Source organism: Calonectris borealis, chromosome 13 (assembly GCF_964195595.1).
Source record: "Calonectris borealis chromosome 13, bCalBor7.hap1.2, whole genome shotgun sequence".
NCBI lineage: Eukaryota > Metazoa > Chordata > Aves > Procellariiformes > Procellariidae > Calonectris > Calonectris borealis.
This window is the reverse complement of record NC_134324.1, coordinates 21392542-21417122: the sequence shown is the minus strand read 5'-3', so window position 1 is coordinate 21417122 and position 24581 is coordinate 21392542. Positions and strand designations below refer to the sequence as shown.

Sequence of the window (24581 nt, the reverse complement as noted above, 5' to 3'; positions counted from 1 at the left end):
CATTCTGCACATCTAACAGACCTACAGTTAAGTTTCCCCAGCACACAGGACCCCTTCCCCCAGCGCTCTACTAATAGACGCTGCTGGCTGCTCCAATATACCTGGAAGAATGAGGATTCAGAGCTTAGTTTGCAGGACAAACCCAGGGCCACTGTAGAGCCTCATCACACTGATTTTTTTTTCATAATGATAGTAATTAGTTTTCTTAAGTAGATATTAGCCTACTTTTAAGAAAAATGGCTGAAAGACATGTATAGTTATCAATTGACAAGAGAATATTTTAAGAACTTTATGTGCTCCTGACCTAGAAATACAAACTACATATACATCTTTTTCAGATTATCTGTGATATAAGTAGCACAATTAATCCAGAACAATAAAACACTATGCTTAAATTCATTTTATAGGAATGGTCAAGATCTGAGCTTTTAAATGGAATAGATTATGTGCAATGAAACTCATTCTCTATTTGTCTGAGAAAAAGCATGATAAAAACTGAAAACAGATGACTGCTTACTCAAGAGCCTGGGTTTGTTCTTTGTTTTGCTGTTATTCTATTCCCCTTAATAAAGTTCAAAGTGATGGTGTGGAATCAGTTGGGTAGTGGTTTGTATTTAATAATTAAACCTTTTCAGCACGAGAAAGCAGTAAACATCAAGGTTCAATACAGAAACAAAGTGCCAGTACTTTTCCAAATCCTTTGTGAGAATTAATTTCTCATAGCAGATGAAGGCACTTTGAAATTTTAACTTCTTAAAAAAATCTGATTTCAGCATAAGTGATTTTCTGTTATAGACTGGATGATTTTTAAAACACACTATCAGAAACCATGCTAATAAACCATGAAGGAACACTACAGATCATTCATTTCTCCCAACAAAGTTTGGCTACAAGATGCCACGATCTAGCATAATCTGATGTCATGGGGAGCACATCCAAACAAGCATATGCGATTCAGGCATCCGATTTTCTTTGGATGTTCCAAACGTTTAGAAAGTTAAGCAATTGACTTTCTCCAGTACTTCTAAAACTTCTACTTTGATTTGTCAGCAATATAGACTAGGAATAAAAAATTACTGTTATGCTTACACTTTTTTAAACAAGGCTCGGAATAAGCCTTGCTCTACATTTAGTTAGATGTCCAATAGTTGTGACCATAAAAGCATCTACATTTTTTCCTAAAGCCTCTAGGCAGCCATCATCTCATCATATTCCCCAGACACTGATGGCTATCCCACTGCCTGCCAAAAGGTTTAACAACTTCTTATCCTCATGTCTGAATGTGTATCTTAATCACATGATTGCATGTGTACACTCAGCCACATGGACACCACCAGCCATGGGATTAATCAAGGTTATTTGCACAAGCACCAAGCCATACACAGCACATGCAGAGCTGAGCACGTTTTCCATCTTTTTGGAGGACTAAGCAGTTCTGCCCTTGAAGAGCATGTGCTTACGAAGCTCCTCTGTTAAAAGCTTAACTGCAGGAACGACAGCTAGGCACCACCATTAAGAAGCACATTCTGTGCTGAACACTAGAATGGTTTGAAGACAGGAGCTTCCAGTAAATTGTAGATAACAAGCCATTACCCAGATTAATCCAATTAGATTTACTATCTTGCCTTGGGCTTAGCTCATCAGAGAACTCCCTAAATTATTTCTAGCTATTATTCCAAAATAATTTTTAAATACACCACAACCCTTCTCAAAAGCAGCAATCTTTGAGGCCAGCCACATTAACGAAACCACAGAGTCCATTTTCAGCTACAGAATATACCATTTCCTCCCTCCTTTTATTACAATAAGTGTTCTCTAAAGGTGAGCTTTTACAGTACTTCTGAGCTGTTTAATGGCTTGCTTTCTAAAGGAGATGGCCTCAGCAAACTCCCAGTTTTAGCATACCAGTTCTCAAATGCATTGCCTCTTCCACCTTTGTTCTACTGGTCCAGAACTGTATTATACTAACTAGTTAGTGAGATGCACATGCCGATGGTCCCAAAGAATCACTTTGGGTACCAATTATACCTAGCCATTACCTCTCAACTGCTGCACAAGTCAAATCTTTCTAGAATTGCATGCTCTCTAAATCAGCTACAGGTCCTTGCAAGCACTCAATCCTCTTTTGCTCCACTATGACACTTGTTCCCTCCTCCATGCACTTCAGTTTCAGCCTAGAGAGCAGAAAAACTGTTGGAAAAAGCAAGCATTATTTTCATTTCATATGCCAACATGGAAAAAGAGGAAAACCCCAAACTCTCAACAACTATACCACCTTAAGTGGAAGGCCAAGATGTCTCCACCATCCACCAGCGTGATGTGCAACTGTTTAAAGCTAGTTAATATATGATTAGATGCTTTTAGAGAGAAAGAATAAAATATGCACCATGTCAGAAAAATTAGAAGCAAGTCTGAAAGTTTAAGAAAAAACATTAGTACTTTAGAATGAGATTGTAAGCCACTTTCACCTGCACTGCTAATGACTGAAGTACAACCAACTTAAAAGTTTTTTGGAAGCATTGTACCAACAGGACAGGAAAATAAGCAACAAGTACAGCAGTCCAGAGTTGTTCCAGGCAAATCTATAGAGCTAACTAGATTCCACCTCCAGAAACGCTGTTAGTGGATCTGTCTAGGACTCCAGGAAGCCAAGATTTTCACCTCAGGACAGCTGTCAAAGACAAGTAAAAACCATGCAATCTTTATGCCATTAGTTGGCTACATGAGAAGATCTCTAGTATTGACATTTTGGGCTGTAATTTCCCACATAAACACATATATGCTACTAAAACAGTCTACTCAGCCATACTCAAGTTATTTACTATATACAGACATTTTTATTAAGCGATAGTGGAAGAAAAGATACTTGTTTGTTTTGTTTCATGTTAAAGTTCAGAAGACACAGAAGCATGGATTAGACTAAAAAATTTTATTGAAACTTGTCCAAAAACCAGTCAGGCACACAATTTATCCATTCCACTAAGGCTTGTCATTCTGTATGGCATAGAAAAATGCATCTCAACAAGTTGAAACATCAAAAAACTGAATTAGTGAAGTTAAGGCACTTGAAATGTGTGTTAATTTAGCAAAATTGCATAAAAATAACATTCTACTTTGAATGATAGAGTCCTTTCCGAGATTCAATCTAAAGCGTCCAAATTCTTGGAGACAGGGGAGAGGCAGAAGCAGGAGACAAAAGACTCATCATATTTTCCTCTGACCAGTAACCTCCAAGGCCACCACAGCCTATGGAAGGAAGTATTACTGAATCAGGCTGCAAAGATTTCCTGTAGTACAGGTGCTGAACTACACAAGAGTTTGGGCTGAGGCACAATGTCTTCCACTCAAGAACCCTTAAGGCAAAGTATCTTTGTGAGATGAGAGGACAAAAGGGGAGAACAAAAAGCACATGCACTCAATTGTAAGGCTAACAAATCTTTCCTGGGGTAACAATATTTATCCTGGGATTAGATACCTCTGCCCACTCCCATATCCTCCCCAAGGATAAAAACTTGGAGAAAACAAATGGGGAATGCAAGAACTTACATAGTGATCAAAAATCTGATACCTGTTGGTTTTTCAGGGCTCTGAGCAGTAATTTGAAAGCCAGTTAGCAACCGTTAATTCATATTACAGATAGCTAGTTACCTTCCTAGTTTTGGTTTGTATTTTTGAGAGTATGAGTGTTGGTCAGTATAAGAATATTTTTTTCGGCTCTGAGCCAATGTTTACAACTTAAATGTTGCAGTTTCAGCATTTGGCAAAGAAAGTTTTTAATGAATAATTGAATTAATAACTCAGTTCTAACTGTTGAAAGTTCTCTCTTCATCTGTGAAACAACCTCTTGCATCATACAGCAGTTAAGTACTCTTCTAAAAAAATGAGATACAGGTCTAGGATATGCACATTCCACACCGGAATTTGGAGTATGGTCCAAGGGTCACGCACAGACTGAAGGAAAAGATTTCCAGGTACATGAAGATGTTTTCTCAACCATGAAAAGGCATGACAGAGAAGCTATCGTCACCTGCTATGCACAAACAGGAAATAAAGTGATAAATATTTGAGGGAAAAAGAAACATGGAAAACAGATTATCCAATTGAATTTAAAGTTCTGTTTCTAGTTAGTCTATGGAAATGTAGTTCTAAGCATTAAGTTCTGAATTTCACTAGAAGTAGAGTTGTTTAAGAAGATGTAAAGCTTATGAAAAAGAGATTGCATCTTAATACTCTGTGTCCTTCAGAGCAAATTTCTTGTTATATTTAAGGCACTGCATGTCGTCTTTGGTTCAGTGTTTAACTATCTCATTCAGTGTAAAGAGAGGTAGCATGAACCATACATATTTAGCTCTTCCATTCCATTACACGCAATTTCAGAGTCGCCACCTTTCTGATGTTACAGATTCTGGAATCCTTTAACTCATTAGGAAACTGCAGGAACAAAACAACAAACATTCTTATTAATTTTATAACAAACAAAGGTGTGCAACATTCCACTTAGCTTTCAAATATGCCAAGAAAATCAGAATGAGAAACTGGGCCTGATGCAACTACAAGCTGTGGAGAAGTCACTTAAAAGCGAGTCTTCTAGTAACTCAAAAGCCAAGACAACCACATCTTACCTACAACAAAGTTAGCAGAAGTACATAAGACCATTGCATAAACCAGAATAAAAGCTGAGCAGTTATTAAACAAGGACTAAGTTCAGCTCTCTTCTGCTCTTGAGAAAAGTCTTTATGAAATAACAAGTTTCATTTAGATATTTTTCAATAAGACCTGCCTTCTCATAGAAAGGGTATAATATTTGCCTATGGGATTAGCCTTCCAGACAAGTTAAACTCTTTGCAGAAGCTGAGATGGTTAGAAGCTGGTCCCTCAACATGTATTTATTCCTTCAAAATGCATATAACCTAGTAAAAACAGACAAGATATCTATACTAATCATATATATATAAAGCAATTATCTATACTAATCATATATATAAAGCAGTCAATTAATAGGCTAAACTCTTTACAGAAGCAATCCCAAAATGTATGCAGCTTTAAAGCATCAGCCATCCTCCTTGTTCGCACAAATAGGTATTAATAATCTAGATGTATGAATATGGAGGAAGAAAAAAGTAGGAAAAAAGAGAGAAATTTGCTTTCAGTATAAGTTGGCTGAGATATCACTATGAAAATAGAAATCTTTTATAATATGTAATGGCATGAAAAGGAGAGTATCACAATCCTTCCTTTAGCCAGACTGAAAAATCATGATATCTACTAAATACCGTTATTTCTAAGTGATTATATCGACCAATATTGCCACTCTTTGAGAAACAAGTGGAGCATTTTTAAAAGAGTATTTCCAACAAATTAGATATCAGAAAATAGGCCCTTTGCCTATTTCTCCGTTCTGGTTTATATTAATATTACCAGACAAGGAAATACCAGTCAGCAGGAACAGATTCATTCATAAGCATACAGCCCAGGAAAAAAAACCCTAAACTTCTAGTATCACTCTCAATCTTTAAGTCCTCCTTTGTGTTTACCCACTTCCTTCAAAAAACTCTATGGTGTTGTAGCTGTACTGCAATGCACAGGAAAACAATGGCTGAAGCAGCAGCAAAGACGTACCTGTATGGGTAGCCATGGTATTTAGATCTGAAGACAGACAGCAACCAGCTGAAGAACACCACCACCAAGCCAATACCAGCAATACACATGACTGCAAGAGATGCAGAATAAGATTCTGGTAATGTGACAGCTGTCCCCAAAAACACCACAGTGACTGGGGTTTTCAAAAGCATTCTGTAATATTTACAGAGTTGGTCAGATGAGACCATTAGAGTCACTGAGTAGAACTAGACTAACACCAATTTTCTTTCAAATTCCTACTGTAAATCAATTTTATACCATTGCTTTAAGAAAAAGTAAGTCTCTCCTCCTCTCCCTTACTAGCAAAATGCTGCAAAGCATCTTTACCTCCCCTTCTCCCAAAAGGGCTTTGAGTTTATCTTGCAGTTTGCTAAGCAACTCCAAATGCTGCCGAAAAACCACAGGATTCACTTCTGCTTAGAGGTGGGAAGTGTACAAAAACCCACAGTGCAAAAGCATTTCTATTAAATAGTGTATCAGAAAACTTTACTGAATATGCCTTCTCTTACAGAGAAAAGTATTAGTACTCACTTTTTCTTTTCCCCACATCCATGTCAGAAGTAGCAGCTTCATGGAGGAGTACCATTCCTAAAGTAACACCACCATCTAGGAACGCTGTTTAAGGCTAAATCAACAAAATATAATAGACTCAGTAATACACTCATTCCTAACCTTGTAAATTCAGCTCCCACTCCATACCTGGGGCATTAAAACTCACTGGAAAAATTAAAGACTTCCCAGCCAAATCAGCAACTATGGGGGGGGGAAAAGGCAACTGAAAGGCATTTGTAATGTCATCTTTTAAGAGAAAATAAATACGAAGTTTGAAATATAAACTAGAAGGTATAGTAGGTTTTGACACAAAATTAAAAATATGCATTTATTATCTCAGCTTGTAATGAAACAGCATTCTTTCCCAGAGAGCTGGGTCCACTCCTACTTCTGTTCTACTCCACTGGAAAATCCCAAAAGGAATTCAACTTCTGCATTTTACTCAGCCAACAGAATGAATAAAATGCATGCAATATTTAATCTAACAGGATATCTTTCAATTAGCAATATTTCAGTCTTTTCTAATTCTTCCATTAAAAAAACCCTAAAGCTTGTAAAATTAAAGAAGCACAGACAACTTAAAAGGCCTGACATTTGCAAAGAAAGAATCCTAGCAAAGCAAAATAGTGGATCCAGTGGAACAAAGACAGAATTCCCAAAGATTTCATTCCATTTCACTATAGATGTTCAGTCCCAATCCTCCTCTCGAAATGAGAGATACTTATCATTGACTGCAACGGGACCGTTAAGAAATCTTTCCGTTTCAGATGCGGTCTACCTTCAGCACAAGAGAAAAGTGACTTCAACCTACAGGAACCTTGCCAACTTCCACCATTTTAAATGACTCCAGCAACTGGTAGATGGCATCCATAATGTGATGCATAGCAATAACACAAATAAACATCAACAAAAAGTTTCTAGGTTGAATTTGACTGAGTGCATCAGAAGTACAGTAATAATGAGAAAAAGATCAGAAGTCCTCCTCCAAATGGATGTTTTAAGTTAAAAAAAATCTTTGATAATGAGTACACAGCAAGAGATTAAAGTTCTTTTAACACCAGCATATTTAAACATCAATTGCTTACTTTATATTATTTTATTACAAAAACCCCAATGCATCACTTGCTGAACTTGCGATTTTGAATGGATAAAACAAGAAGAGAAAAGGGAAAAATTAGCAGAAGTCACTCTGTTAAAGAACATCGCTGTTGCAACAGAAGAGACTTGTTAATCATTGTCAAGCAGTGAAAAGGACAGGTACTTTGAATGAAGTTTTGAAATGATGTGCCTGTAGTAAGTCTGCTATTCTGTATACTTGTGTACTATAAGATGTAAAAAATTTGGGACCGTGAAGCTGCAAGAAAAAAAGTTAATATTAAATAAAAATAAAAATCCTGAATAAAAGATAAAAGAATGCACAAGCTGACACAGGTAACGAGACAAGGAAGAAAAGCTTGAGTCAGAGATGACTAAAGTTACAGATGATGGATCAAAAACATACATGTGGGAACAGAAGAAAAGAACATTGAATTTTAGAGTATTCTTATGACTGCAAAGAAATGTTTTTATACAAATAAGAATGGCAAAAGCTCTCAACATGCAAGTTTCTTGATGGCATAATACTAGCATGGAAAAATCCTGAATCGTTATCATGAACGAGTGGTAAGATTAAAAGTAAAGAAGGTAAGCAAAGAAATAAAAGAGAAAGATCAGTAATAGAGGAAGGAATTCAACACCAAAGCAAAAACTAAGTAAGTGAGAATGAAAAGGTAAGAGACATGCACAGAGGAAACAGGAGCTATCCTGAAGAATCTTACGATTCCACAAAGATCCACATCTTTAACGCTGTATTCAGTTCAGTCATTAAGCAAGGACGAAGGTGGTGAGAAAGCAGTAAATATTTTTCTATTCAACTTAAAGATCACTAGCATAGGCAAAGCATATTTGTCAACACAGAAAGGCTCTACAAGCTTCTGCATCAGTATTAGATGACAGTTACGAGCCTTGACAAAGTACTCTCATGGAAAAGGCAGCAGCATAAGCTAACAGAAAAATCGTCACCAACCACATGCTTCTCAGTAGGAAGGATACTAAACAGAAGAACAATGTGTGTTTCTGCCACAAATTGGGCTTGGCTGCTTCCATGGATATAGTTCTGTAAGAGACAAAGAGTAATTGAATTTAGAAAAGACTGGAGTCAACTTTGACATGATTAACAACAGCTATAGTGCTTGGAACTGGGTTTTGCACCGTCTCTTTCAGGAGACAGAACAGAAGTTGGAGCACGAACAATTTCATCTGTTGACCATTGATTTTTTGGGGGGGAGCTGCATCAGCACCAAAAAGCCTTCTTCTATTATCACGCGCAATCAGCCCAAAGTACCATTCAGATTATAATAAGTCCAAGGGCAGCTATAACCTTCATGGTCCAGATGCCCTGTTCAGCAGGGGAAAATACTGTAATTATGCCCTCCTGCACCCACTGTGATCCAAGTCTGATCCATTCCCTGACTCAGATTCTTAGGTTACGTACGCTCTCCTCAGCTTAGGGACAGTCTCTTCAATCTGTGTGTGAATGCTACTCACTTGGCTCCAGAACCAAGCATTTGAAGTCTTTTCCATGGCATACCAGGAAAAGGAACATCACTACCAATACCATTGAAGCTTTATTCTTCAGTCTCAAAAAGGCTTAGGAATGATGTAAACAGAAGAAACAAAAGGAAGTGTTTTCAAGAAACCGTTTAAAATATGAGAACTTCCACTCCGTAAGTTGGCTTAGTTTTATTTACATTAATAGTTCACTAACCAACTGGGTTAACAGAAAATTTTAAATTCGTGAAAGAATCCCATTTTTGAATCCCTTATAGGAAGCTCCACATCACTGTGGTTGTGATGTTAATATCTAAGTAGGAAAAAAAAAGTTTGATAAGCAGATCCACTTTTTATGGAAGCATATAGAGGGCCTGACCTACCTAACTGGGCATGAAAGGACATTTCACCAAATTAATTCCCTTCTGAGTAAAATACATGAGAAAAGCTAATATGTGATGTGTAAGCACCTGAAAAGATGCAATGCTCTCAATGCATTCTGACTACTTTTGAAGTATATCTCATTCTATATTATGTAAGAGCAGTATATTTCAAGTGATGTTAAAACTGATTTTTCCCAGGAATGAGATTTCGTAAGTCTAAGGTCACTAGACATTAATTTACCTCAAGAATCTCAAAGAAAGATGTTTTTATAAGGAAGTCATTAGATGAGCGTATGAGCTAAAAAGACCAGGTTAAACATGAAATTGCATGGCTCAGCATGCAATGTTTAGCATGTAAGACAACATAAACACCTTTATTTTGCTGTTAGCAGTTTAGAATTATCATGTCTCTTCATCACTAGAAATATACATACAAGACAGAGGAAAGCAAATGTCACAGATAAATAAATGCTGAAAAGAAAACATGAAAACAAATAGGAATGGTTAAAAGAGGCATAGGAGGTCAGAGAGATGGAAGAGATCGGGTAATTTAAAATAATCTACCCTCAGAACCCAAGCAAAAAACCATTATCATTATGCTTCCTCCAAAATGTATCACTTCTTTTATTTTTACATTTTGGAGAGATGGGGAACAACAGGAAGGATGAAAGAAATGCTTACCTTAGGTTCTGAAGCAAGGGGGAACCCCCCATCCAAATAACTTGTTAGCAAATAGTTTTGGTTACTCTGTATGCTATCCTCTCTACCCTAGAGCATTATTTTAGTACCTTCTTAGCTTTCTGTGATTACTAGAATAATCAAAGTTTCTGCACACAAAAAGACCTTGAACTCTCTAGGTATTAACACAACAAAAAAACTCCAAGGTAACACTTCTGAACCGGTATGTCCCATTTACAGCAGAGTACCACCCCTATGACTGCTGTCTAATGCTTCATTGCGTGGAAGGCACTTGAAGCAGTTTCTAACAAGAAACTAAACATCCTGCTAGATAGTAAATTAATCTTAATATTTCTCATCTGATTAAGAATTGCACTTCATATTCTATCTCTTAAAAGCTTATTATTGAGCACAGAAAGCAATACACCTAAGAAAACCCTAAGCAACGTTTGTCCTTACTCTTAGAAGTAATCACAGAACTAATGCCACCATTCTTAGAGAATTAATGAATCACTGAACAAAAGACTGTAAGAAAGTCATTCCTACCAAAATGGAATTCTAGGTAATGGTTGAAGTTATCACACAACAAATACACAACAGGGCACTTTGTTTTGGATTAAGATCTGTATTTTATGATTTCTTAGTAGTAAAGCATAAGTTTGCAAACAGAGTTTCTTCTTCTATCTGAGCCAAGAAAAGGATAAAGCTAATTGGAAGAAAATCTAAACCTTGACTGGAGCTCTAACACTCCTTCTGTTTCAAACAAAACAAACCCCCTCTTTTACAGGTGTATTTTAAGAGAAGACAGATCCTCTCTGAACTAATCAACAACTCTCTAATTTGCCTTGCTCACTGCAGGAGAGGTTAGCCTCACTGACTTACAAAGAAAGAAGCCAACAATAGAATTTGCACCGACTTGCCTCTTTTAGTATCAGCCTTATTCTGTAGAAATACAACAGAAATGCAGAAAAGAAAACAAAGAAAAGACTTACCACTTGTCCTGTATGGGGATTCTTATGAGCATAGGGTGGACCTCTAATATGATTCCACATCTGGCCTGATGTCATTGCTAACACAAAACACTGAAAAGGATAGAAGAAACACTATTTAATAAGGAATTTTTTTTTTTTTTTAAATCCAATTTCTTTTCATTTCATACCAAAACATACTGGTTTGGAATACAATCCTAGGCTAGGCATTGTTCTACCTTTTATTTGTATAAAAGGCATCCAATCAAGCATTAACTGAGCTGAAAAGACTGAGATCAAACAATATTATCAGACTACCAAAAAGTAAAACTAAATGCACCTCATTTTCCTCTACCAGGTTTAAGCATCTTTAAAGACAAAACCTTTTGAATTGCTACAAAACTCATGACAACAGGCAGACAAGAGTTATAATTACTCACCAAAGCAGCAAATGCCCAGCCCGTTTTATTATACAGAAAATCCAGATTGCTTCCACGCAAATATACGAGGCCTCCGATGACAGCCAGCAGCAGTCCTAACATCAACGGTCCAGCATAGTTTGGTGGCCTTATCACACGAATCTTAAGAGAGGATATTTAAATTATTTTTCCCTCAATGGGATCATACATTATACCCACACTCCTGCTAACAAAACCCACAATATATTAGAGTGGAAAAAAATATCAACACACACAAAAATTTTCTATATAATAAATCTGACTAGGGAAGTAAGTAATGCTTTTCCCCCCCCGTTACTGTAACTTCAGTTTTATGCACCTTTACCCTACCTAATAATTTAAAGACTTTTTTCCCCTCCATAGGAGCAGAAGAGGGAGAAGGGAGGAGATGAGTTTTACCATCTTATCAAATACAGAATTACACAAAATATTAGAACACAGAATATAAGGAAACTTAAAGATGTACTCATGTACCTAAACCTTTGTAGACAAGAACTATTTAGAGTATCCGAGATTAGATCGTTAGCCACAGAACACAACTGACATATTTCATAGCTGGAATTACATAATAAGAGAGTGCTGCAGAGGTGGTGATGGGGAAAGCCTGTATATACTTACATTGACATCAGTTCTGTCAGCCACCCAACGAGCAAGCTGTTCAGCTGCAAAGCCGCGCACCTGAAGTTCGTATGTGTCACCCCGTTTAGGCTTCCCTTTAGCAGGAAAGTTAATGAAGGTTGGAGCAGAATTCATGTTTAGCTGTATTTAGAAAATTCATAGAAGATACAGCACCATGAAAGGTCTACTTAGTAACACACAACTCTATTTCATCTGTATCTTGCAACATTGGCACTAAATCAATCTGAAAAAAGTAACTATTCAATAAATAAATTTCATTGACAATGACTTAAAAAAAGAAGACAGCACACAGTAGCTTGCATTTCTGTATTTCATAAAAGTAATCAATATACTCCTGCAATATCCTTTTTGTGTTCCATGCTGTTTTTTCCTTTTAGTATTAAGAAACAAAGTTTTTTTAGCTCTGTCAATAGCTGTTCTGGATGTCTTAGAAAAAATTGTTACTTCTGAGTAGGCTTTTTTTTTTCCTAAAAAACATATTGAGCATACCTTCTAAAGTGATTGACATTTCTTTGTTAGCACTCAGATCTATAGCTACCGATTCAAAAGATTCAGACCAGTTAAGAGGAAATTATAATAGGTAAATAAAAGTAGGTGTTTATGAAATGCAGTTCTATCTTTTCCTAACACTGTTTTTCCCATAGCATTTCAGTTTTTTTGAATCTGTTTCTTCTATAAATACTACTTTTGGGAGAGAAATCTGCAAAATAGGAATATATACAATGATCTATAAAGGCCATAGCTTGATGAATGAATTTTTGATGTAAGACTATGGGAAAATTTAACAAGAATAAAAAAAGATCCCTTTCCACTCCTCCAGTACAAAAGCTTCCATTTAATAAAACATCATTGCCTAAATGTGTAGCTTTTAAATAGAGCTAAGTATCTCTCTAAAAAAAAAAAAAGAGTTAAGATTTGCAAAACTATAATGAACTATTAATTTGATCTACAATTGCAAGCATACATGGAATGTTCTCATACATTTTTAAAAAAATCTGGTTACATGTTAGTAGAAGAGCAAAATGACTGGGTACTTGAAAAGAAGTAAGTTAACCAATACTGAAAGCCTAATCTATCATTCTCTAGTAATCTAAAAATTGTAATAGCTGTTCCTAACATCAGTGCTTTCTATCTTGCCTCTTCGTGTATCATAGAAGAATTCCACTAAAAACTGCACTGTAAGTTATTATAGGAGACAAACTCAGAAAAAACAGTCAAAGCAGCCAGTTCACTCCCTGTGCCTATTCCAGATTTGTCAGTTCTGTTCACGTTACTGCCAACATGCTACTGCCCTCTGCTCTTCTCATTTCTTCTGAGAGTGGCAGCTTTTAACTTTTCAGTTATTTCTTTAATCATTGTAACACTAAAATTTGTACACATCTTTACCTTCTTGGCCTCAGTCTCCAAAACCCGAGTTAAAAAATAATGTTAGAAGAGAAAAAGAAAGACATTACCATCTGAAATACATCTGAGCCTTCATCAAAATCTACCATAGCAAAAAAAATCTTATTGGTAAATGCACTGGAATATCGCCAGGAGTTTGCCAGAATCTGGTATTCCTCATCAGCTTGCCTGTAAAGCACACAAAGTGAGATGCTGTATCACATGTCTGTCCAGAACACAAGTTACAAAACAGCTGAGGGAGCTGTAGCCACCCACCCCGTTAACAGCTGCACCCCACACCCCCCTACATTAATCTTCTAGCATTAAAGAAAAGGTTTAAGGCCAGACACTCATCTAACAATCAAGTGAAGCATTTGGCACTGCTGTTTTTTTAAATGCAAGGGCAAGTTTTGTTGAGTCCATGAACACAAGCAGTGGTAATTTCTAACTGAAATCTGAAATGGAACCCAGCAGCTCATGATTTGCTAGTCCACAGAGCACCAAAACAAGTACAGGTATGCCCTCTTTTCCATGTCAGAGGATGGGAAACCAATTAATTTCAACTAATTAGGTATAAAAATCACCTTTACAGACCTCTGCCACCTCCAGATTAATACATGAAAGCCATAATATGGTTAAGGATACATCATATTATAATTTTAAATAAATAAGTGCCAATCAACATATTAATTAACAACAACTTTTAGACTGCATGGCCAGCAGTAATTCTACAAACATTTCTTCAGCAAGCTGCAGAAAGCATGCCAGGAAAGTTGAGTTTTCAGCCTGTCTTTCTCCAAGAAGCCTGTCAGTGTGAATATTGTTTATGTAAAGCAGTGATTATTTTAGAAGGGAGATAAATAATTAAGAACTATGTTGTTTTCTCACATACATATTACACATATATTCCCACACATTTAATTTCAAAGATAATCCTACTATAGTGTGCCCTAGTATATTCTTCCCACGTACGTGAAAGTTTTATTCTACTCTTAAATTTAATTTCCTACAAAGCGTATGATGACTTTCAAGTTCTAATTTAGGACTAAATTAAGCCCATACTTGCACACAACACACTGTCTGTGAGGCTGAAGAGCAGTGAACATCACAATCACCGAGTAATTTCTAGGTGGTGCCTTCACAAGGCGTCGAAATTTGTCTCCATTCATTCGAATAACGGATCTTTTACTAGCCCACTCCATTAGCTGGTTCACTTTTTCTGATAACACCATCTGAAAATAAAGTCAGAGAAACACCGTTGTTGGTTTTTTTTTCCCAGTCTCACAGTACAATCTTGAAGGTTTTTAGATTTGATGTAACAAACAGCTGCACTGTATTTCATAAGAACACCGACCATTAATACTTCATTAAGATTCTTGAAAGCATTACAGATCCTTTTGACACTCATGTTAATATTATCCATTTTCTTTAACCACTTAGCATTACACACGCTTTAAGCACTTTGCCTTTAAGCACTTAGTATTACACATGCTGGTGAAGACTCTCAGCTCACTAGAACTTTTTCATGTTGCTAATTGTTAAGATTTCTTTCAGATGTACAAACTGTTCCAAATCACTCCTCAGTGTTTATCTGATACTAAGCATCACATTCCGTTTCAGAAGATTTCAAAACTTGGTGGAAGTGGAATCAACACTAGAGATGGAAGCACTATGGAAGTGAGCTCAACATCTAATTTTCAGCGTTACTGGAAAAAACTTGATTCAGTACATATTTGGACAACTGTGAGGAGTGCTCAACACTAAGCTCTTTTTTAAAACTGAGCCAACCAATTCTGTAATACAAAGTATTAGCTAAGTGACAAATCCCCAAATGTTACATTTATCATAAACTACTTCTCCACTCCTTAGTAACACCCTTCTTCAGATTAATACTTTAGGGTAAATAATAAACTACTCTTTGACTTACAACTGACACAAGTATATACAAAATGATCTTTTCGAACGCCGGGAGTCAAGTGTATATAAATAAGCGACATCTTTACAATTACAACCAAAGACAGTCAGCCCACGCCCCCCTCCCCCCAAATCTCACACAGTGCTTTTTACAAGAACAGAAGAACCTGGAATTAAACACACTCGGAATTAAAAAAAAAAAATTAGAATTCTATGATTCTGAAAAGACAACTGCTCCGCTCGCCACCCAGGCGTGCCCGCGGGCTTCCCCTCACAGCCTGGCCGGTGCCACCGACCCCCAGGCTGAGGAGACCAGCGGCCTGGCTGGGCCCCGCCCCGCCCTCCCCTCAGCCTCCCCGGCGCTCGGCGCTATACGACCTCAGCGCAGGCCGGCGCCCGCGGGAACCCGGCCCGGCCCAGCCCTGCCCTGCCCCGCGGCGCCGCCCGCCCGGGCAGAGCGGCGGCCGCAGGCGGGGGCGGCCCGGCGGGGCTCCCGGCAGCGCCTCACCTCCTTCCGCTTCTGCCCCGCGGCGCGCGGCCCGCCCCAGGCCAGCAGCAGCAGCAGCGCCAGCACCGGCAACGCCGCCATGACCGCCCCGCTCTGCCGCCTCGCGCCCATTGGTGGGCGCCGACCCACTGGCCGCGCGGCCCCGCCCCGGCACTTCCTATTGGCGGCAGCGCCGGCCCGCGACTCACCGCCGGCCTCCGATTCGTTGAACCTGTCTCCAGCGCAGGCTGCCGCTAGCCCATAGGAGCGAGGCAAGCTGGAGCCGCTCGATTGGCGGAGCTCTGAGGGAGGGCGGGCCGTTCCGCGCTGAGGCGGGCTGGGACTCCGGGAAGATGGCGGCAGACAGCGGTGGGGGTCTTCTCGCTGCCCGCCTTCGGGAGGGTGCCGTGGCTGCCCTGCTGCAGCAGCCCCTCAGCTTGAGGACACAGCCGGGCTTTCCTCAGCGTCTGCGGCTCTGTAAACATTGCAAACTGCTGCACAGCCGCAGTGTGCTCGGGCTGCCCGGGGTCCCGGGCGGCGGCACCGCGGGGGCAAGCCAGGCCTCGCGTCGGTAAGCCCCAAGAAACCAAAAAAGGAATCTAGAATAAAACTCCAAGGAACTTAATCGATAGCTCCCCAAAGGCGTACCTTTGCTTAATTTTATACAGGCACGTGGGTCGTGTGTTAAAAAGACTTAAAATTGTAAACGCACCTGGGAAATCCTCAGCCGGTGTATAATGGGTTACGGGCTTTCAAGCGTAATCGCCACAGAAAAACGTGGTTTTATTCATGCTTCGTTTTTTCTTTATTCGATGTGTACACTATAGAAATTATTTCTGGCGCCGCGGGCCTCGCTGCAATTTCTATTTGCACTAAAATCGCCGGTTTTAGTTCTTCGGCCCTTTCATGAATTTAAATTGACACAGGAGGGGGAAAAAAAGTGGTGTCAGAAGTGGGATTCGAACCCACGCCTCCATACGGAGACCAGAATACCCAACCCACCACGGGAAGGCGCGGAACGCCTTGAGTCTGGCGCCTTAGACCACTCGGCCATCCTGACACTGTGACTACAGCCGCCGCCGGGAGGTTCTTACCGCTTTTCTCATGGCCGCGCCCGCCTGCGTGCCCCCGGGCCTTTCGCGGAGAGCGCTTCCGAGCCTGTAAATTGGAGAGGAGCCCCCGTCTCTCTCTCCGGGCTACGGAGCTGGCCCCGCTCTCGCCCAGCCGTAGCGAGGCGGTCCCTTTCCCCCGCCGCTGCGCGGCTCCGTTACCCACAGGGCTCTGCTCAGTAGCGCGGCGCATCGGCGACTTCCGGCGCGACCATTTTGTTTTTCACCGCTCGCCAAGGGTACCAGCGTCCCGCCGGCGGTAGGGTCGTACTGCGCTTGTCAGCATGTTCCCTGTGGCGAGGGCTGCTCTAAACCTCACCGGTAAGTAAGGAGGAGGCTCTCCGGAGTACAGAAGTGCTGGGGGTGTTTCTCGGGAGTAGGCGGTTTCGTCAGGGGGGCTCGGGGGGTTTCTTGCCTTCCCTGTGAGGACTGTCCCCGGGCTCGCTTCGCCCCCGGGGGAGGGTCGTGAGGGCGGCTGAGGGGCTGCGGGCGGCTGTCTCGTCGTCCTTCCTCTGCTGCCTTATTTTCTTTCTTTTTTCTGCCTCTTTTACCTTCTGGTTGCTTTTACTTGAGCTGACCTTGGGTTCCCTTCCTCGGTGCTTTTCCTCCTTGATAGTAACTAAAGGAACATCCAGGTTTTGTAACCTGAGGTGGCAAGGTGTAGTCAATGACCAGCCCTTAAACTCAAGGGTAACGTTACCTCTTCAGTGTTAAGACTCCCCAGTGCTTACCCCGGTCCTCTCAGGTCTGTTTCTGGTTCATGATGTGCTTAGCCTAAGGTGCATGCACCTAAAATAAAAGTGCTTAGCAGTGTTTCTCTCGGTAGATGTTCAAGCTTCTTTTTTCTGTTTTTTTTTAAAAAAAAACAACTTGTGCAGCCTTACAGAGCGTGCTAGGGATGTAGTAGCATTATGAGTATTGCCATCATCTTCTCTAGTCATGTTTGGGTAGATATGAACTGCTGACCGGAAACAAAAAGATTGTATTTTGTAATGTCTATCTTTATGCACGGATCACTGTCTCAACTACTAAACAATCTCTGTGTTTTGAAGCTGGTGGTTTGATTCTTCACTTTGTCTTCTTAATAAGTGTACCTTTTGTAGCGTACATTTGTAATGTACATCATACATTTGAAGATATCCTCCTGTATTTCGTTCTCTATTATTTACCTCATGCGAAGGCCCACACTTATTTCCACTTCCTTCTTCACCTCCCTCCCTTCCCTTAAAAAATCTTTAAGGAACGAGAAAGGTGTTATCCATACCCACTATCTTCAACACCTTAATTTGATGGTGATCTTCATCCTGAAAATGCTTATATTAAGTACACATACTGGCAATATAGATATTTATGTATAGAAATCTGAAACTTTTAAGTACTAAACAAAATATTTTATTAGAGAAATAGTAATACTTAAAAGTGTGCTTGAAGTTCCACACTGAGGGCCCAGAGAAAACCTATTAATGAAAAAGGTAACTTGGAGGATTTTCTTACTGGAATTAGAGTTCAGGAATAACTTTCTAGAGAGAAATTGGGAGAGCTGAATCAAAATGCAAGGCTTTGTGTATATCCTATGTTTTGGAATCATTCTAGAGCTCCAAGTCTAAAAGATTAATTTTTTTCAGCTTTTCTTAAAAGTCTTTTAATGCTTACACTTGCCTCTCTGTTGGCGGGAGATGAGGATTGTGAATGGTTTGAATGTATATTTTAATTGATTTCTGTGCTTCTAATTCTCTTTGACATTCATTAGCTCGTGGCATTCAGCATACCACAGTAAGACAAGCTCATCGCAAATATGAGCCTAACTTCCATGATAAATATGGAAACCTGGTACTCCTTGGTGGAGCCGCAGTTTTTACTGCTGTCTGGGGATATGTAAGTCATCCTTTTTTTCACCACTCTGTTGTGACTGTAACTGTAAACTTGCGAACTATTAAGTTTCACAAGGGCTTACTTGTTTGAAATAACTTAGGTGGTCAGAATTTAGGAGCTTTATGAATAGTGAATAGTAATGTGATAGAGATGAAAGTTGTGTTAGTTCATATTTTGAGTGGTTACACAAATTTCTGTGTCAGTCTATTGCTTGATTTTAAAATGTAGTAGAAACACAAGTGTTCTCTATTTTACTTGGGATTTCTAAGCTATACAGGTGGAGGTTTTAGCAGAAAAATTTATCGATGAAAGTAACAGTATGGTGATGAGGTTTTACATTCCAGATTCTTTGTTCTAAAGCTAGATATTTTGAAATATAAAACTGAAGTATTTAAATATTATTCAATATAAATATATTCCACTTTATTAAAAGATGAATGAGATGTTGTGTTCTAATACAAGAAATCTAAACTGAAAACAATAGAAATAGCCCTCTATCAGAAGGTTTCTTTGCTTTCAGAGTTAATGATGTTGATTTTTATCCTTCTACAGGTGTTTACACAAGCTGGAATTGAGTGGGGCTTGTCACCTGTTGGCAGAGTCACTCCAAAAGAATGGAGGGAGTAACAGCCTTTGCTTACAATAAACTGGTCTAAACTTTCACTGAAAAAATTATTATGTAATGGCATTTGTTCCCTGATTACCACTCGTACAGTGGCATTCCTGGTCTAATAAACATACTTAGAAACCTGTCTGGCTCTTCTAGGTTTCCTCTATGCTCAGTGTCTGCTGAAGTATAAGAAATAGTGTAAAAACTCAAAATAATTAAATCATCTTTTAGGTAGTCCCAGTTGTTCCTGTAAAGGTCAGTTGTGAATAATGGACAAATCCAAAACGTCCTATAGTTGTCCATTTAGCCATATGTGTGTGCTTAAATGAACCTCGTGTATGTTCCCACTCCAGAGTTCACATCACTTTACCTCTGACTGCTGCTGCACATCTAACGACAAAGTTTTTATGTTTTCTGCTGAGATCCCATTTTTTTTTCCACAGAATTATTTTTGCGTCTTGAATCACTCTGCAAAGAAGCTGTTTCTCTCCGAGGCCTTCAAGAGTTGTGAAGAACTTAGTTTTTGAGTCAGAAATGCTCCACAGGAGCAGGCAGTATCCCAGCACTGTTATTCACTGATGCGAGAGAAATGTAACTTATTCTGATGAGTCCCTTGTAATCAAAATTTGTTAGGAAATAGATTAGGGGTAGATGCAGACTTTGTAAACCTCTGAGTCGGTTGAATCCCTGAAAAAAACACAAATATCCTGCTTTTTGATACGGCGGAGATCCATGAAATGGCTGCCTTTACTCTCCTGAGAGATTTTAATTACCGGTTTCTTCCCGACTGCTGCTTTTCCTGGGGCTGAGGTGAAAACGCTCGTTTGAGGCGCAGGTACGACTCGGTGCAGTCTCTAGGCCCCTGACTGGACCGTTTAGCTTGGTAGCGCTTTGAGCAGCCCCGTCCGCAGCGGTGGGTGGTGGTCGATGGCCTCGGGCGGGCCCGCGGTGCTGCGCGGGGCGCTTTTGTCGTACCCATCGCCCCGCTAGCGGTAAAACAACGTGTTTCTGCCGCGGGTGCGGCGCCAAGGAGGCGGTAACGATCGCAGACAGGGTGGCCGGCCGCCTCAGCAGCGCGGCCGCGGAGGAGCGGGGCGGGCTCCCGGCTGGACGGCGGCGCCGCTTCCCGGCGCCTCGGCGGGCCGCCCCGCTCATGTCACGTGAGCGGGCGGGAGGAGACAGGCGCCCTCTGGTCACGTGGCGGCGCGCTCCCGGCGGGGCGGGGCGGGGCGGTTGCATGGGGCAAAGTGCCAGGCGCGGCCCCGGTGCGGGGAGAGACCGTCTGCGCCGCCTGGAGCCTCCGGTGAGTGCGGGCCTGGGCGCCGGCGGGGCTGCTCCGGCGGGGTACGGCCTGCTTTCCACCCCCGCTTCCCCCTCGACCGCGCGGCAGACGGAGCCAGTACGCAGTTCCTTAGGGGCTGCCGGCGGAGCCATTGTCACGGCGTCCCGGGGCGGGGGGCGGCCCGCCCGCCTGTGGCTGCGGGGAGGCGGGTTTGCGCTACGTGTCCCCTCAGCGCGGGGGGGAGGGTGTCCCGCCGCGCCCCTGCCTGAGGCGCAGCGCGGGAGCGGGCCGTCCCTCAGCGACCCGCCGCCCGGGGAGGGTCCGAGCCCGAAAATAGCAGCTTCGGCTCGGCCGCGGGTCTCTCCAGCACCTCCGGGCGGTCCGCTGCGGAGGTCTGTCGCTTCGGCGGGGCGAGGAGGTGTGGTGAGGTGTCCACCCCCGGCTCTAAGGCAAACCGCGCCGTGTAGCTCATCCCGGGGGAGTTCGCGTGGGCTCCGGGGGGTGCGAGCAGCGGGGGGGCACGGGGGCGGCTCGGCGTTTCGGAAACAGACCGACCTAACGAGGGCTCTGGATCCAAAACCCGGCTTGTTTCCTGCTGAACCGCTTCGCTCTGTGCAAGCCGCTCCTGCCTGCCTCTTTTCTGCAGTGCTGGGGAAAGGCTAATGCTCGGGAGTCACATCGACGTTCCTGTGGCGTCCTTGGGATGGGGCCGGTGGCAACAGGTTGAGCAGGATCAAACGGGGGACTGAAAGGAGGCGAAATAGGCTGTTCTGATCAGCGGGCATCCGCATTTGAGATCTCCTTGCTTCTTGGTATGCAGTGAGTGTGCACTCGCTGATGGACCTGAGAAAGCACCGATTCTACCGTTGGCGGTCTTCAGAGAAAGGCTTATAATGAATTTGAATGCACAAGTCACTGAGCCTCTTCTCCAAAGTCCTTTTTTTTCCAAATCTGAGCTGCTTAACCTGTACCTCTGAAACATCTTCCTTAGCGTTTTGCCTTGTGATGGCAGCACTCTGTGCAGAAGTACATTTTTCCAATGTTTTTATTAAAAGCATAGTGTAAATACTCTGGAAAAGGGCAAATAGCTATTTATGACGCTTTGGGATAAAATTCCACGAAAATGAGCAAGAGGAAACCCAGCTTAACTATTGCCTCTCTGTATCAGTGCTCTGGAAATTGCACATAATTATTGTTAGCATAAAGTTCCTTAAAATCTTATATGCAGTCACCAAAGATTGCATTTCTGTACTTGTTGAATTGTATTTGTGGGTGTAAATAGACCAAGAAATAATTTTTTCTGTTTGGTGGAAGTTAGTTTTGTGTATTGCAATGCACTGTGTGAGCACAAACACAATTGATTAGAAATTAGTAATTATAGTGTATTTTCTTGTAGAGAAAAGACCTAAAGCTTTTTTCCTTCCCAGGGGGCGAACCAGGAAAGTAAAAGCTAGCATTGCATGTTATTTACTGGTTTATTCTTCTTAGTTTCACTCGTATAATGCATTCCAGATTGTTCTGCCTTGTATTTTGAAACTAAGCTCAAGAATGAGGAGCCCCCGTTGGCCTTACTATGCTCACATAGCAAGGGTTTATAAATTATATTCTCTTCCTAATATTTGCTATGATTCTTCCAGGGGAACATTCATGTTCTCCAAAAATCTGACTTGAAGAGGTAGTGGAAGGACATGAACAAGTAAAAGGATTTGCTAAGAATTTGTCTCAAGTATTATAAAACTCTTGTTAGAAGTGAAGTAGAATGTTTTCGGTGTGTACTTTTTTTGTTTTCATCCAGCTTGTATAGAAATAAAGTCCATCAGAGCAATTTCCATAGTCTGCTGACCAAGCAAGACTTGTTAAAGTCTTGAGCAACATGAATTACGACCTATTTAGAGTATCATGTAGCTGTCTGTGACAGGTATTTATTATAGATGTGCAGCTTCTCCCTCGATGATCAAGCCTCATATATCTAGTCATGCTTTCAAATGTATGTTTGCCAAAGAACATAATAAAACCTCGTTCTTTGGTATTGGACCTGATCTCCTGTAACCCATTCTCCAGCACTTTTGTAAGCCCAAGGATGAGACGATACAGCTTTTTCCTTTCATGCCGTCCTTTGCTCTTTTTCATAGGTCTTTGCAGACTTTTAGGGACAGGTACCCTTTTTTCCATTTAATGTAATTAGTAGTTTATCTTTCTGCTGTCATAAATAAAGCGAGCTTTACAGTAGGACTCAGCCATTTAGAAATTTAATAAAGTCCAAAGGCTGTAGTTAAATCTGACAGATTCTGCTTCTGGTGTTTGTGTGATTTTTGCCTAGCTTTGACCTCTTTTAGTTTCAGCAGCTATAAATTCAAGCTAATTATATATAGAAAACTTTGGTGAAAACTGAAGTTGTACACTTAGCCAGAAACATTGCGTGCCTCTCAGTTATGTATCCTTACTGATCCTAGAACAGGCACAAAGCATGTTTGTGGTGCACAGTGCTTCATTACACTGTGATGCCTGGGTTAGCTCGGATACTAGAAGCACTGAATTTTTTGTGGGGTAAAGTGAGAGTCTGGGTTTTTACCAGTGTTGTAACTACTTGTTTGCATTGCTCATATTTTCTTTTTTCTTTTTTTTTCTTTTTTTTTTTTTGATAGTATGAGGTTGTGAATGACTTAACTTTGACTTCACCAAACCTTACCTTGCTTCAGATATTTTAGAAGACTCTGTTAGCACATTAAAAAAAAAAGAGGTTGAGAGAGATGAATCTGAGTTTCTCAGTCACCTTGTGCTTGATGACTGTTTAATTTTCCTTTCCATAGGAAGAAATTGCTGTTGGAAGTAGAAGTTATTTCTCTTTCTGTTGCTTCATTCTCTTAATAGAAACACTAATTGACTTTCTTCAAGAAAATGAAATGCTTGGATTTTAACTTGCACACAGGCAACCCAAGCATTAAGCCTAAAATTGTACCTGAAAAAACCATACAAGGACTCCTGTCTATTCCCAAATACCGTTTTGGTTTTAATTGTCCTTTGTATGCCTCCTGTTCTGTCACTGAGTGTTGCTCCTCCGCATATAGCCTACTGTGTTCGGCTCTGCACATTGCAGAGCCAGATTATTGCTAGGACTCTACTGCTTCATTGATGGTGTTAATATACAAACAAGGAAGTACTACTGCCTTGTGCCCTGTAAAACACAGGTGAAAGTAATGAAAGAGAATAGAAAATGGGAGTTTCTAAAGGTATTAAGCAGTAAATAGTGTATTAGAGAATACAAAAAGCTTTTACAAAGTTTGTTCAAAGCCAAGCCTCTTCGTAAGATGAAGCCGCTTTAGATGATATTCCAAAACAGCAGTACTTGAATTGAAGCCTTTTGGTTTCTTGTATTCTAAATATATAGCTGTTAGATTTCGGGATGCATTTGTTTCAATCGTCAAATCCTAAAATTCTTTAGTAATTGGTGATGAAGGTGTTTTATAGATGGAGCAATGCATTGGTTAAGAATAAAATCATTATTCTTTTCTAAAACAATGTGTGATCCATAACTTAGCATCTCCCTTAAAAGAATATGTCCATGATAACTTGTAATTCAAAGTTATTTGTTAGCAGTCATTTGCCTTGCAGTCAGTGGTAATAATTGAGATCTTCAGTGTCAGCTTATAAAATATATGTTGTAACCTAGAAAGCTTTTTAGATATTACAGAAGTTTTAGATTTGTTGATTGTTTCAGCTGCATCCTGCCAGAACCGTAACTGTCCCTTGTACAGTGAGGTTCTTTTTTGAGCTAGTGCATATATATATATACACACACACGTGTATATGCATTACATAAAAATTTAAATAAATGGGGGGAGAAAACAAAGAGAGATATATAGCGATGGATGGCAAGAGTGAGGAAATGGGGTGTTCCGAGTTCAAGCCATCGCAGTAGTATACACGGATTGCTACACAGCCTCGTGCAGATCTTTTGACTTCTGCATCCATTTTCGTGTGAACTTGGTAAAATATTAACACATATAAGGAGAACTA

At 40.6% G+C, this 24581-nt stretch overlaps 3 protein-coding genes and 1 non-coding gene across 15 annotated transcripts in view; 2 read left to right on the top strand and 2 right to left on the bottom strand.

Annotated features, from left to right (window-relative positions):
• Nucleotides 1–2914: 2914 nt before the first annotated feature.
• Nucleotides 2915–16951, bottom strand: MAGT1 (magnesium transporter 1). Of its 10 annotated transcripts, none has more exons than XR_012675619.1 (11): nt 15713–15838; nt 14353–14522; nt 13362–13479; nt 11887–12027; nt 11251–11391; nt 10835–10924; nt 8284–8347; nt 6172–6246; nt 5620–5710; nt 4341–4431; nt 2915–4030 (listed from the first exon to the last, which is right to left on the bottom strand). XR_012675619.1 is itself a non-coding variant. In XM_075162460.1 (10 exons), the coding sequence occupies exons 1-10, from the start codon at nt 16795–16797 to the stop codon at nt 4416–4418; spliced, it is 918 nt and encodes a 305-aa protein (XP_075018561.1). In that variant the 5' UTR covers nt 16798–16951; the 3' UTR covers nt 2915–4415. The 10 variants fall into 10 exon arrangements, 4 of the variants coding, with proteins under 4 accessions (XP_075018561.1, XP_075018562.1, XP_075018560.1 ...); XR_012675618.1 differs by having other exon boundaries at nt 2915–4027; XR_012675621.1 differs by adding an exon at nt 6971–7045 and having other exon boundaries at nt 2915–4431; nt 6172–6265; nt 8258–8347; nt 15713–15828.
• On the bottom strand, nt 16636–16751 carry TRNAL-CAA (transfer RNA leucine (anticodon CAA)). The gene is made up of 2 exons: nt 16714–16751; nt 16636–16681 (listed from the first exon to the last, which is right to left on the bottom strand). It is a non-coding gene; the product is annotated as a tRNA-Leu (tRNA).
• Nucleotides 16888–19424, top strand: COX7B (cytochrome c oxidase subunit 7B). Its single transcript, XM_075162463.1, has 3 exons — nt 16888–17121; nt 18551–18675; nt 19225–19424. The coding sequence occupies exons 1-3, from the start codon at nt 17085–17087 to the stop codon at nt 19297–19299; spliced, it is 237 nt and encodes a 78-aa protein (XP_075018564.1). The 5' UTR covers nt 16888–17084; the 3' UTR covers nt 19300–19424.
• Nucleotides 19425–20483: 1059 nt separating this feature from the next.
• ATP7A (ATPase copper transporting alpha) overlaps nt 20484–24581 on the top strand; it is a 28420-nt gene continuing 24322 nt past the window's right edge. For 2 of the 3 annotated variants that reach the window (XR_012675625.1, XM_075162466.1), the window contains exon 1: nt 20484–20585. The gene's annotated coding sequence lies outside the window, so the exon portion shown is untranslated. Of the gene's footprint in view, nt 20586–20747; nt 20983–24581 lie in introns of those variants that run through there. The other variant, XM_075162467.1, reaches the window with a different exon arrangement.